The sequence below is a fragment of the Culex quinquefasciatus genome, chromosome 3 (genome assembly GCF_015732765.1).
Source record: "Culex quinquefasciatus strain JHB chromosome 3, VPISU_Cqui_1.0_pri_paternal, whole genome shotgun sequence".
Taxonomy (NCBI): domain Eukaryota; kingdom Metazoa; phylum Arthropoda; class Insecta; order Diptera; family Culicidae; genus Culex; species Culex quinquefasciatus.
In genome coordinates, this window is record NC_051863.1 from 134,300,439 (window position 1) to 134,314,845 (window position 14,407).

Consider the following 14,407-nt stretch of genomic DNA (forward strand, 5'->3'; position numbering starts at 1 on the left):
CTAACGTTTCCCTGCTGAAGTAACATCAGTACAAAAATACATTAAATATGATCAATAAGACTGACGAGACATCGACCTTCAACCATCTCTGAGTCATACTTTAACATAAAATCGATTTTATTTTGAAAAAATCATCGATAATTCTATTTTTACTAAAATGATTAAAAATGATCAATTAGATTGCCAAGACAAACTTATTTAACGTTCTGCAAAGCATTTTTTATTTTTATTATTGATAGCAGAATTTGACTTGCATGCAAGTTGGAAAAACTTGAATGAGAACCAACTGAAAATATAATTTTAAAATGGCTATAAATATGTGTAGAGTCAATCAAATTAAAAAAAACCAGGGGTGTTTCAGAAAGGGGAAAACGTGAACTTTAAGATACCTATATTGGTTTAGTTGTTTATTCAACAGTTCTTTTGTAAAATAGTCGACAAAGTAGCTAATTTTGGCCTAAACTAACATTTCAAACGGGTGTATCTCAAAATTGGGACCATTTTAAGCAATTCTGGACCCGGATTCGGATTCAGCAGGCAAAATTCTACTACACAGAAAAAAAAAATCCGGTAAATTTACATCATTTATGATGTACCAAAAGTGCACGTCATTAATGATGCTTATTTACATCAACTTCAACTGAAATTTACATGCCTTGCAACGTAAACATGCCGAAGAAATTCGACCTCGAAAAGTTTAAATTTCTGATGAAAATGATGTAAATTTACCGAAAATGGAAAAAAAATTTTACTCCGTTGAATTTTGAATCCGATGTAAATTTCAATCACTTCGCCCAAATAATGTTTGTAAAGTTGCATTATTTTATCAATTCTAATCAATTTAAGCACATTGTAAACAAATTGTATTCATGCATTGCATATTTTTGATCAGAAAAGACAAAATTGCATCGTACAAACATAAAAACTGGGCTTGAGCTTGAAAAAAGTATCGGATTTAAAATTCAACGGAGTAATACAAAATTAGACTCATTAAAAAGAAAGCTTGTTTTATAAGCATAATTGTGATTTCAACTCTACGGATGTTACAAGAAATTTGAAAAAAAAAATACAATACCTACTCACAGTTTTACTACATGGCTGATCAAAATCTGCTAGGGGTCAATCCAACAGCGTCGAGGTCCTCTTGAATCTCTAGTGCCAGAAGCCGAACGCCCACATGCACTCCTGATCAAGTGCAACTTTTCGCCGTGGAACAACGACACACCCTGCGCTGGACGGAGCCAGCTGTGAACCGGAAGCTGCTTAGGGATCCAGTTTGTCGCAGAATTGGGAAATCTTGGTAGGCCACACTCATGTTATGCCTATAAAAATAAACAAAATTAATCTCTTGGCATTAGAGGCAAGGCACAGCAACAACCCACCTCTATAACGGCACGGAAAACGAGAGTATGTGTGGCCAAGCCAGCCAACATCTCCGATCGATTATTCTGGAAGACGTACTGGTAGAAGCGGCAAAACGGACTCGCTCGGCAAACTCTGAAGCACCTTCTTTCACATGGACCCGCCGGATATGGCGTTTGCGTTTCCGCTGGTGCGTTTCTACTCTCAAAGATCATTAAAGGTGAACTCGAGGCGAACTTCTCGCTTCAAGACTCACCCGAAGTGCTGGAGAAGATCTAGAAGTGGGCGTTCGATTCGGAAATTGTGATGCACGAGCGGCCTTCCAGCATCGACAACACGATCTGCACGTACGGAAATCTCATCAAGTTCAAGCGTGGAAAACCGTTCCAGAGTCTGAAGCTTCGCCAGCAGGTTAACATCCTGATCGTGGACACCGGAGCTAGTCGGACCACGGCGAAGTTGGTGGCGGGCGTGGCAGATTTGAAGAATCGCCACCCTGGGATGACTCGATGGGACATCTCGTTGCCGATGTGGTTTCGATTCTGAAAGACGACGGCGATCGGATGGAGCGGATCTTCCGATTGGCTGAAGAAAGTGGATTTAGTGCGAAGTTGACCGGAGCGGGTGGTGGATGCTGTGCGTTGGTCTTCTTGCCGCAGGACTACGCAGGACCCTTCTTTCGATGGAACCGCATTTCGTCGGTCACGATGACCTGAATCACCTGCTACAGTTGCTCGAACAGCACTCGCTGATTATTTCTGAAAAAAAAAGCCGAACGTGGAACCGGACGGGATCGTTTCGAATTCGGATTGTGATGTTTACCGAGCTGCAACAGCAAACACTTTCACTTTTCTATTGGAACCCGAGGCACTTCTGGATTTCGGCGCAAGTCGTTCCGGGTGGAGGTGGTGCTCCCAAAAAATTGTATGTTTTGAATTTGGATAAATGACGTTTGTCACCCTGCGACTGAGTGTTGCAGAGGCATGCCAAGCAGGTGAACTACTGAACTAGATAAGTTAACAGGGTTTTAGTCCCGGCTTAAAGTTACAGACAACATTCAATGTAAATGTATTAGATAAGGTAAAGAGATTTTCAGAAAAGTGTAAAAACCTATTTTTTTTTTAAAGGTTTTATAATCATATGAAACATAACAGCTTAAAGAACCTTTTCGAAAATATAACTCTGTATATGATCAAACATACAAATTGATTCACATTTTTTTTACTATGTAAGTTTGTTGAACATGAAAAACTGAATAGAAAACGCTTTCAGTTGGACTTTTTTGAAAACAGAGCAAGTTTTTCGTTTAAAAGTGTTTTTTGATCTAGTTTGGCTCTTAAACAACCTTACAATGAAAAGACTTTTACCCGGAAAATTGCCACATTTTCTGAAAATCTTCATAAAAATTCCTCTTTTCGTACCAAATAAATGTGGAACCCCAATCTTTAACTTTTGCTCATCACGATTGATATTTAAAAAGTCATAAAAAACATTGCTTCAAAACTGATCCTTAAATTTATTTTCTCTTTGCAATGTCGCATTTTGTCATGGCCATTATAATGTAATGGTTCTAGAATCAAAGAATTTAAAAAAAAATGAAATACCAAATATACATTAGCTTGAGACAAAGTGCTCTGTAAATAGATGGCGTAAAATTATTAAGCTCTTATATTTGTATTTTAACATTTTTTTTTTTGTATTTTGCTAAATTGTTATTGCTAAAACTAAAAAAATCAACCTCGAACTACGCACTTTCGGCAAAAGCGCGCTGTCAAATCCTATTCTGCACGTTTTGAATTTGTTGTTCTTGCCAGGTATGTATTTGTTGCATCAAAAGTGCTAAAAATAGCTGAAAACAAAGTCTACGGCTCATTATGAAATACCGCGCGGCGTGTACCTTCTAGAGAAACGGACAATATTAATTTCTTATTGCACCCAATTTTTCGTTACCTCCATCATAAATCTCCACCGGCATTTTCAGTCACAGGGGTTCTCACCTGACGGTTGAACTGTCTGTCTGTCAAATAAATATTATGTTAAGAAAATTTAGCTGAAAATAAGTTTTTGCTTTTTGAAAAAATGGTACCAGTTTTGCAAAAGTTTAACATAAACCTCCTTCAACGCAGTTCTGCAAACAAATTTAGCGCAAATTTGCTCAAAATTGCTGACCAAACCGTGAAACCGTTGATGTGGATTGTTGAGCATTTCGGAATGGTTCTGGTCCAAGATCCGGTTGCAGATTCCCTACATCCGTCCCCTTTACGTTGAGTTACGATCAAGCCGAAATTGTAGTGAGTGAGCAAGTAACAGTCACGAGGAAGAAATTGCACAACCGGAACGAAACCGGCGCAGTGACGGAACCTGAGCAGCTTGTTCAAGGTCGTACCGAATCTTGCCGCGCCAGAAACAAGCGTGTCCGCATCGGCACTTCTGGAAGTCCCGGTTTGCTTATAAATCCAGTTCCAGCGTGCAGGAATCTTTCCAGCTGATTGCCGTACCGCCGGAAAACTTCGAGAGCCACAATTTTCAATCTGTGCTGTCGGAGTGGAGTTCGATTCAATAAGAGTTTAAAATTCAACGCGGCCGTTGACGTGGAACTTGCCTGGACCAGCAAATCCTGGTGGCGTTGAGCGCCACCGGCGGGACACTGCAAGGTGATGTTTAGTTTAAGTTCCAATTGGCCGTATTGGGTTGGTAAACAAAGAATGTATCCCTTTCGTGCTAGATGTAAACTTCCTCTAGCGTGAACAGGATACACTCTTTGTTTACAAACCAATAACGGCCCTTTTCTTTGGTTGTTATGTTAACTCTTGTTTTTAGGACTTACCGTTTACGGTTTTCTGAACATTGGCCGAAATTAACTAATTACTTGGTCTCACTTTCAATATCAATTTGAACCCGGGAATTTAATGCAGATATCAACGTAAATATTGTAGCCAAATCGAAATTTTGATTGGAAAACACTCCCACTGCAATGCGCACCAAACATCACAACATTGATCTGATTTGCTTTTGTATTCTGCTTGAGCTGTCATTTCATAAAACAAACTTTTTATTTAAATATAAATGCTTTTCAACTTTACATTTAGTAAATTTTACATTACAAATACAATTACATGCCTTTCAACTTTTCAAATTTACGATTTGATGGAAACAATTTTTTTGTTTAAATGAGATTTATGCATTACGTTGAATCTCATTTTACATGAAGGTACTTTAAATGCGATACAACGTTTTACATTGCATTTCAAATGTAAATTGAGCATGTTTACGTATGAAACATGATTTCAGTGTCGGGTAAAATTACATTTTTTTTTCTGTGTAGGAACACATATCCTCGTCTCAGAGACAAAATCTTGTTGGACTGTGTAATCTTTTTCGCAGCACCACTTTTAGACCAACCGGACCCTAAGATGACAGTTTTCGTGAGTTGCGCGTATTCACCGACATATGACAAGTGGGCCTCGTCGGAGTCCACCAATAAAATGCGCAACTCAAAATTGTGCATAGGAAACTTTTTTTTCGTGACGGCTTTTGCGGTACGCTCACTTCAACTGTTCTATACTAATATTTGAACGTGGCGTATCTCTAAACAAGTTTTAAAAGAAAATGATTCCAGAATGCTTATTTTGTTGTTTTAAACCAAAACAAGGCAAAAACAATATTTATTTAAACTATTCGCCATTTTCAAAAGTTTGCCTAGATAATATCAAAGTCCGCCATCATTGGCACACTGGGCCCACAAAACGGGGTACGCTCAGTTTGTATGGGAGCTGTCAACATGCTCCCGGGCTGTTTTAGACGGACATTTCTGTTGTCACCTTTTGGATCATTGGATTAGCCATGGATAATTTCACAGTGTACATAATAAACAGGGCAGCTACCACGCTACCACCACGCGGCGCCACCGTTTTGAAGGAGAAAATGAAACAGGTTTTTCAGACGAGTTTCGATCCCGTGGGTCGGGCCAAATGCTGTGTGAGTTGGCGGAGAATGACCCCTATAAATTTTGAGATACTGTAATGGAAAAATGAATATATTTCAAAAACAGCTATCCTGATTCACCCCAGATGACGGTACGATAAGAAGTGGTCAATGGATAACGATGCCATCATTGGTAAATCATCATACATAATTGAGTTTCAACCTTCTTGTGCGGACAATTCGGCAGTCGATTGAAACGAATCAAGCTGATATTCCACATCGATGGCACCCAAACCGAGGCCTGTCCTTAAATTTGGATACTTTCTTCCTCCTTGAATCTTTGCTGCGCAACCAGGCAGCTCGAATTACGATATAGGGTTATCCATAAACTACAATATTCAGGAAAAAATATACAGTGGACTCTCTCGTTGTCAATATTGAAGGGACCGTCGAGAGCAGGAGGTATCAAATCAAAGAACGAAAAATCAAAGCATGCTTCTTGAAGGGACTGAAAATTTATTGACAGCTGGAGCAATATTGATAGCGAGAAGATTGACAGCCAGAGAACCAACTGCAACATATTTTGTTAAAGGAGGATACATTTGAATTTATGGAAAAAATCAACTTCATGATTCATGGATGAGCCCCGTCTTCAAAATTGTGCAAAGCCCAGAAAAAAGGGAAAGCGGTTTCCCGGTTGTTGGCAGCAGCAGCGATCTGAGCACGCTGGAATCCTTTTTATCTCATCCGGAGCAATAAAATGAAATTTCATTACTGCCATAAAATATGTGCCCAGAGCAGCAGCAGAATAAGGTACGGATATGCGCGGGTCTATTTCGAGCAACAGGAGCATCGGTAATGGAGGATGATCAAAGGTGGTTTAGTTATTTGCGTTTAATTGCGATATTGATTTATTGAGATTGCTCTGGTTTCGAGGAATTTTGATTTAATTTTGCATTTCAAAGATAAACATATTTTATGATTTATCTTTAACTGAACTGAGTAAGTCAAGCGCAAAAAACCTAAGATGCTACAAGTTGAATACAAAATGACATCGATTCACTCGGCTCAATGTTTGCCTATATGCTGTAACAATTTGCTGTATCGTCAATCGTTTTACTTTTTTGCAAGTCAGGAAAAAATAATCTGCTTTTCATCGAGCTCAAAAGGCGTTTCGTAGAATTTTTCCTTTCAACAGCGAGAGGCGCAACATCAGCAAGCTTTTGTATCACTTATTTATGTGCAGTTCGAGCTAACTGTAATGGTTTTAATTTCATCAGCAGCAAATTTTGCTGAGAATTTGTCGATAAAATTATTTTAATGATTTCTGAAAACCGTGGAAACTTCGCTTCGGCGTAGTGTTGAAATTCATGCAAGAAAAATTGCGAAACGTCTTAATTGTCACGATTGTCACTAGTCACCTATTACCGAGAGTATAAACAGGTAATTCTCGAGTAACAAGTGTTTCCGCCCACTGTCCTGTTGCTCAATCCTAAAAGGCAAGAAACCAACTTGAATATTCAGGAGCTTCAGCAGGACGTGATTTGTTCCAGTCCATTCGACTCGTTTTGCTGGGTGGAATTACATTAACTCGATATGCGGCTGCTTTGGACAACTTCCGAGCACGATGGTGTTGAGTTTGTGGTTTTTTTTTCTGTGGGTACAATATGCAGCAGCCGGAGAAAGGATGCCATTACCCGGGACATGGTTTATGTCTTTTCTTTCGCACCAGTGGAGATTGTAAATCTCAACATGCTACTAGAGGCAGATGAAGGTTCGTGCCGAGGCAGTTCAGGAAATTGGATCAAATCTTTCAGTGCAGCGATGAGTCTCCACAAAAGAAAAAGAAAAAACAAAATATTCGTGGAAACGAATGGTGCTTCAAGAGTAGTTCATACTTCAAGTTGCAAAAAGAAGATTTATTCAGCACGAGTCGTACATTTTGTCCAACGAGGTTAACCGAGATGGATAAATATGAAGAGTGCTGAAAAAATCAAGTTTTGCTACGAGTTGCTTACAACATTTTTTGCAACTCTGAAAAAAGGCTTTTTGAATGGAATTTTATGTCAAACTTCAATGCGTTAGGTAAATTCAACGTTCAATTAAGAAAAAATGTTGAAAAAAGTTACTTTTTGATACTAGTGCTGAAGTTCAGCACCCATTTCAGTGCTGAAAACAAGAACTTTTCAGCACTGGTACTGAAATTCAATAGCGTTCTCAAAACTGGTAAAAAATGCACAAAACACATTTTAGACCAATTTTGAATAAGTAAATCTTTCCCTGTTCCTGAGGGGAACACCCTTGAAGAGTATCGGGGCCGGCATTTACAAAGCGGATTCAGTGACAGTTTATTAATCAACTAAATGTTAACATGTTAAGGTAAATGTTAACATTCCATAGGTTGTCTTCCTAAGGTGTCTTGATAAGGTCCAGTTTGTGACGATACACTACCTTCCCTTTACTAAGCAATCGATTCCAGAAGGGAAAAGATCACCAGTTGTATTGGTCCGAGCCGGGATTTGAACCCCGATCTACCGCTTACAAGGCGGAAGCGTTACCACTGGGCTACGTGGCTCGGTCTTGAATTTTGAATAAGCTGTATATTATTTTTTTTACAGAAGCATGAAACACCATACTTTCTTCGGGAGATTCTTATAGAGTATTTTTTTTTTATTTTGAGGCTTCATATTTATTTATTTTTCTTTGGGTGTTGCATAATTTTCTCCAAACAAGTCTCCATACAATTTTAGGGACAGTTCATTAGAGGGACTCGATATGCAGAACTGCCGTTTTCTGGCCACAACAAGGACTCAAAACATCCTCCTTAAATTTGGGATCGGTCTGAGCTGACACGACATTCGCAGAGCATTTTAATTTTGTATGGGATTTTGTATTCAAACCAAATATAATTTGCATTCGAAGAAATTTTTATATAGAATTTATCGTTCCCAAGTAATAGCCAATTCTGTTTTTTTCTTCTTTTTTTTGGATTAAAAAATACTTCTTGAAAGAAACGCTCGTAGGAAAACAAATTTTTGAAAACCTGAAAAAAATCCTACAGTTTTCTCTCTGAGAAATTTTAAAAAAGAGAAATAGTTTCTGAGATACAGTCTCACAAAGAATCAATTAAAAAAAAATCTGGCGTTACCTAAATATGTTATGTTATTATCACATTATTTTCTACTGACGACATCTTGGAAACTTTTGGTTCAATTTTCATCAAAAATTAAACTCTTGTGAAACTTTCTGATCTTTCCAATTAAAATAATGTCACATTTTAAAATCAAGCATAACTTTTGAAACGGTCAATACAAATAAAAAATTTCTCATTTCGTATTTAAGACCAAATTAAAAAATAATGAAAATATTAGTTATTTGAGAAGATTTTAATGAGTTGAAAATTACATGCTTATTAGGTGACGCTTGGAAAAACTTATTTTCATCAATTTGAATTCTTTGTGAGACTTTGTATCTCAGAAAACTGTAGAAAATTTTAGCAGCTTTTCAAAACTATTTTTTAGGAATGGCTTTTCTTCATAAAGTATTAAAAACACGAAATTTTTTATTCATTTCCGTCAATTTATAGCTATAAAGTGACTATAACTCCAAATCATTGCAATTTTTAGATGGGAAAAGTTATCCATGGCATGTGGGATAACTTGTCATAGTTATCCCAGGAACATTTTTTGGGAAAGATTCCAAAACTGAATGCAACGAACAATTAACATTACCTGGATATGTTACTTGGTAAAACTTGTTGCTCTGCATTCCCGGAACATAAAAATACAACTTGGCCTAAGGCCATGCGGATGAAAAAAAAATCCAGAAATATTTGAACATCAAATATTTTCAATCAAATATGAAATAAATTTAAAAATCATTCTGGGATGTCACAATAGGGTGCAATAACAAAATCGATTTTCCAGCACAGCAATTTTTCTGTTTCTTTTGGGGTCCTATACAACTCCCCAAAGTTTGAGAAAGATTGGTTAAGTCCCCACTTTGTGCAAAGCAATTAAATTTTCCATATAAATTTGTACGGGATTTTTTTTTTGAATTTTGAAATTTAAAAAATCCACGTTTTTTGCGTTACCAAAACCGGATTCATATTCTGATGCTCTGGAAGGTGCTCTACAACTTTCCCGAAGAGAGTATGGTGCTAACTTGCACCTGAAAGAAGATACAGCGTCCTGAAAACTCGTCTAATACGTGATTTTCGAGCAAAAAATACGTTTTAGACGAGTTTTGAACACGCTGTATCTTTTTATAGGAACAAGTTAGCCCCATACTCTCTTCGGGAAAGTTATAGAGCACATTTCAGAGTAACCGAATATGAATCCGGTTTTGATATAGCGTGAAACGTGGATTTTTGAAATATCAAAATCCAAAAAAATGTTTTCCCCATACAAATTTATATGGAAAATTAAATCGCTTTGCGCAAAGTGGGGACTTAACCAATCGTTCCCAAACTTTAGGAAGTTGTTAAGAACCCCAAAAGGAACTGAAAAGTGGCTGTGCTCAGTAAATTTGAGCAACTTTATTTTTTTCCATACAACCATATTACACCCTAATGTCACAACTTGTTGCCCTGCAAATGGGAATGATCCAGAGTCCCATCCCACAAGGATTTTGCCTTCCTCACTGAGGTAAGGCTATAATCCTGCTCTAAAACTGAACTTTTCATTAGAAGCTCAAAGACCCACCTTCATGTATACATATCGACTCAGAATCGAAAACTGAACAAATGTCTCTGTGTGTGTATGTGTGTGTGTATGTGTGTGTGTATGTGAGTGTGTATGTGTGTGTGTATGTATGTATGTGAACAAAATTCTCACTAAGTTTTCTCAGCACCGGCTGAACCGATTTTGGCCAAACCAGTTGCATTCGATTTGGTTTAGGGTCCCATACATCGCTATTGAATTGTTTGAAGTTTCGATAACTAGTTCAAAAGTTTTGTATAAAAATGTGTTTCCACATATAATCTCATTTATATGCATGTAAACGATGTCCGGATCCATCATCCGACCCATCGTTAGTTAGGTTATTGAAAGACCTTTCCAACGAGTTCAAAACATTGAAGATCTGGCAACCCTGTCTTGAGTTATGACCACTTAAGTGATATTTCTGTACTTTTTTGAAGCCGGATCTCACTTAAATGCATGTAAACGATGTCCGGATCCAGCATCCAACCCATCGTTGGTTATGTAATCAAAAGAACTTTCCAACGAGTCCAAAACATTGAAGAACTGGCAACTCTGTATTGACTTAAGTTATATCTGTGTACTTATTTTTTCTGGATCCAAAAAAATAGCTGAAGTATGTGTCCAAACCACTCTTATTACCCATTGTTGGTAAAAAGTGAGGAAGGCATCAACCACATAGGTGGATTAAGTTAGTTTGTTTTTTAATTTATTTCATATTTGATTTCAAATTTTTGATGTTCAAATATTTCTGGAATTTTTTTTTTCATCCACATGGCCTTCACCAAGTTGTGCCCAGTAACATGTCCAGGTAATGTTAATTGTTCGTTGCATTCATTTTTGGAATCTTTCCCAAAAAATGTTCCTGGGATAACCATGACAAGTTATTCCACATGCCATAAAAAAATCAAGATGGCCACCATAGCGCTATAATTAATTCTAGGTAGAGAGAGGGTGACGATTCTCCAGATTTTCAATTTCCCAGGAATCGAGAGTTGTATTTCGCTATTTCCCTATGAACTATGCAATAGTGTCAATAATTTAACAGAAATGTAATAAATTTGTTACATTTCAACCAATTCAGTTACAATTAATTCAAACTTGTTCAATGAAACTCTTAGAAATAATAAATAGAAATAATATTTCATAAAAAACTTAAGTTTTCCATTTCTGAGGTGTACCTACTAAGTATGCTTTAAAGTAAATTTTGGCTACTCTCAATTATAGTTATTGAAATTTTTGAAGAAGATTAAAAAAGCATTGGTTTATTCGAACTTGAATATCGATCATAGATCTAGAGTTTTTTCTCAAAATTTATTTTGCTTAAAAAGGCACTCAGCTAGCAAAATCTAAACGTAAAAATGTGTACCCTCCCTGCAAAGGGTTATGAATTGTTCTCAGTTGAAAGGTTCTCCAAATCTCTGAATTGCAAATGTAACATTAGGGTGTAATATCAAAATCGATTTTCCAGCACAGCATTATTTTAGTTCCTTTTGGGGTCCTAAACAACTCCCCAAAGTTTGGGAACGATTGGTTTATATCAAAACCGGCTTCATAACTTGCTCCTGAAAAAGTTGCAGCGTCCTCAAAACTCGTCTAAAACGTGATTTTCGATCAAAAAACACGTTTTAGACGAGTTTTGAACACGCTGTATCTTTTTATAGGAGCAAGTTAGTACCATACTCTCTTCGAGAAAGTTGTAGAGCACATTCCAGAGCATCCGAATATGAATCCGGTTTTGATATAGCGTGAAACGTGGATTTTTTAAATATAAAAATTAAAAAAAAAATGATTTTTCCCATACAAATTTGTATGGAAAATTGAATCGCTTTGCGCAAAGTGGGGACTTAACCAATCGCTTTGCGCAAAGTGGGGACTTAACCAATCGTTACCAAACTTTGGGAAGTTGTTAAGGACCATATAAGGAACCAAAAAGTTGCTGTGCTAGCTAAATTTGGACAACTTTATTTTTTTCCATACAACCATATTACACCCTAATGTAACATCCTGGAACAGAACTACTAAATTCTAATAAAAACACAAATTGAATTGAATTAAATATCGATCATTGAAAACTCAATGTTCTGAACAATTTCGATTTTTTCAAATGTTTTTCTGAGTAGTTTGTATAAGTTGGTTTTCATATTTATAAGAATAAAATTTCCCGGGAATCGAGAGGTCCAAAAATTGTCAATTTCCCGGGAATTTTTTCCCGGGAATTCCCGCTCGTCACCCTCTAATTCTAGGATAACCATCCGTGGGATAATTTTTCTCACCTGCAATTGATTTAAAAAAAATCGGTGGACTACTTTTCGATTGCAAAGTTGGATTAGCTTTTTCAAATCATGTCTCTCTGGAACCAGATTTTGAACCATCATGTAATAGAGACTAGAGATAGTCACGCTACATACAAAAACAATATTTTGTTCAATTGTCCACAGGGGGTCTGTCTTTCAAAAACAAAAATGTCCACGTTGTTTATGGATGGTCCCTTATATTCGTTAAATCTACCACTGCACATTTCTGACGATATTGACGATATTAAAATTAATTGCAATCAGATTATGATGATTTAAATGCAGGATTTTTTTTATGAATTGAAAACAACAGCTAAAATCACAAAACTGACCTGAAATGAACCATAGAATTCCTTAAACTTTGTATACTAGACTGCTAACTGCTGAGATACAGCCTCTTAAAGTTTGAAATTTGTGGAAATTGAGGAATTGGAACTTTAGATTTTTGATTTTGATCTACTGAGAAATTTTCGGAATTGATAAAATATTTATTATCAAAAATAAAGCTAGGCAGATTCACAAACGCTGACATTTTCAAATATTTGGCTTCAAATCATTTTCGATTTATTTTCTCTCAGTTTTTTCCGTGAAATCATGAACATCACATGCCTATCGCGTCGCCTCATGTCTACATAAATAATTCCAAGAATAAATTATTCGACAGTAACAGGTGAACGAAAGTGAGCACTTCCTTATTCCTGTATGCTTAGTCACACAACACAGCATTCCCTTCCGCACTGAACTTCATTAACCCGACAGGCCCGTCGTTAGCAACCACCAGCACCGGACGTGAGTGTATGTCCTGTTGTGATTCTTGCAACATGTCGAGGTTATGTCCTTTTTTTTCCCTGGCTTCACATCACACTCGTGCAGCACTTACTTTGTACTCCTCGGGCATATCACAAATGGTTTCATTCATGGTGGGCGAGTAGAGTGGAGAGGCGAAGAAAATCACCGGCATGCTGATAAACACTCCAATCAACGTCAACGCACTTATCACCATCTTGGCACGCCGGACGGTGCACATGGTTTGCCGCTTCAGGGGGTACAGGACGGCTATGAAGCGTTCCACCGTGAAGGCCACCACGAACCATACCGAGAGAAAGCTGCACAGATTGCTGAGGAACATCAGGAACTGGCAGTACACTTCGAGGGTGTGGATCTTGACGTCGATCAGGTTGAGCCACGTTATGAACAGGCCGAACAGGTAGCACGTGTCACTGAGTCCGAGCGCGGCCAGGTAGTACGAGGAGGAGAGTTTCTTGAGTTTGGTCTTGAAGAACACCAGCACCGAGAGGATGTTCCCGATGCTGCCAAACAGGACGAGGGCGGGCACGTAGTAGAAGTTGATCACACTGAGCACTTCCGCGTAGTGCAGAAAGGTTTGCTGGTCATAGTTTGGATCCCGCTGGGACACGTCCACCGTGGGAGGAGTCCGATCACTGACGCCTCTTACGGCGGTTTTGGAGGTGGTCGTCGTCGTCACCAAGTACACGGAAGTGGTGGTGACGGTCTTTAGCACAACACTACTTGAGTTTAGCTCCGCTGACGTCAGCAGATCTTCGCTTGTCGAGTACCATCCGGCCTTGAAATGGTGCGACGTCTCCGGCGATGACAGCACCAAAGGCAGCAGGAAGCCCCCTTCCCAGAAGACATCGACACTTGAATTGCTCTGCATATTTAAAAAAAACGATTCTACATTCTTCTTTGTGTACACCAGCACTTTAAGATTCGCACCCAACCGACAATGAATTACAGCGCTGCCGCGTAATCTGCGCGATGTTTGTTCAGAACTCGGAAAATCTCAAGAGGCAGCACCAACTCTTCACTCCACCAACCCCTCCCAGGACTATCCGCGTTAAACCCGGTCACTGTACCACCTCCGATCGTGAACCCAGACACGTCCAGACGCTAATCACAACCCGTGAGTATTGGCCTCTCCCGCCAGAGCAGAGGGTACCGCGACGATAGCTGAACGATTACTGATTGGGCTGGACAGACTGCGAGGCCACTGATACCAGAGACACACCGGGCTAGGAGCTGGAATGTCCCTTCTGGTTTGGCGCCTACCGGATTAGGGAGGGGAAAATCGCGTGCGAAATGAATGAATCGCTGCTAGGATAG

At 38.4% G+C, this 14,407-nt stretch overlaps 1 protein-coding gene across 1 annotated transcript in view; it reads right to left on the minus strand.

Annotated features, from left to right (window-relative positions):
* LOC6039413 (cysteinyl leukotriene receptor 1) overlaps positions 1–14,010 on the minus strand; it is a 47,664-nt gene extending 33,654 nt beyond the window's left edge. Inside the window, exon 1 of the mRNA XM_038258703.1 lies at positions 13,164–14,010. Within this exon, the coding sequence (XP_038114631.1) occupies positions 13,164–13,961 (798 nt within the window). The 5' untranslated portion in view covers positions 13,962–14,010. The remainder of the gene's footprint in view (positions 1–13,163) is intronic.
* Positions 14,011–14,407: the final 397 nt, after the last annotated feature.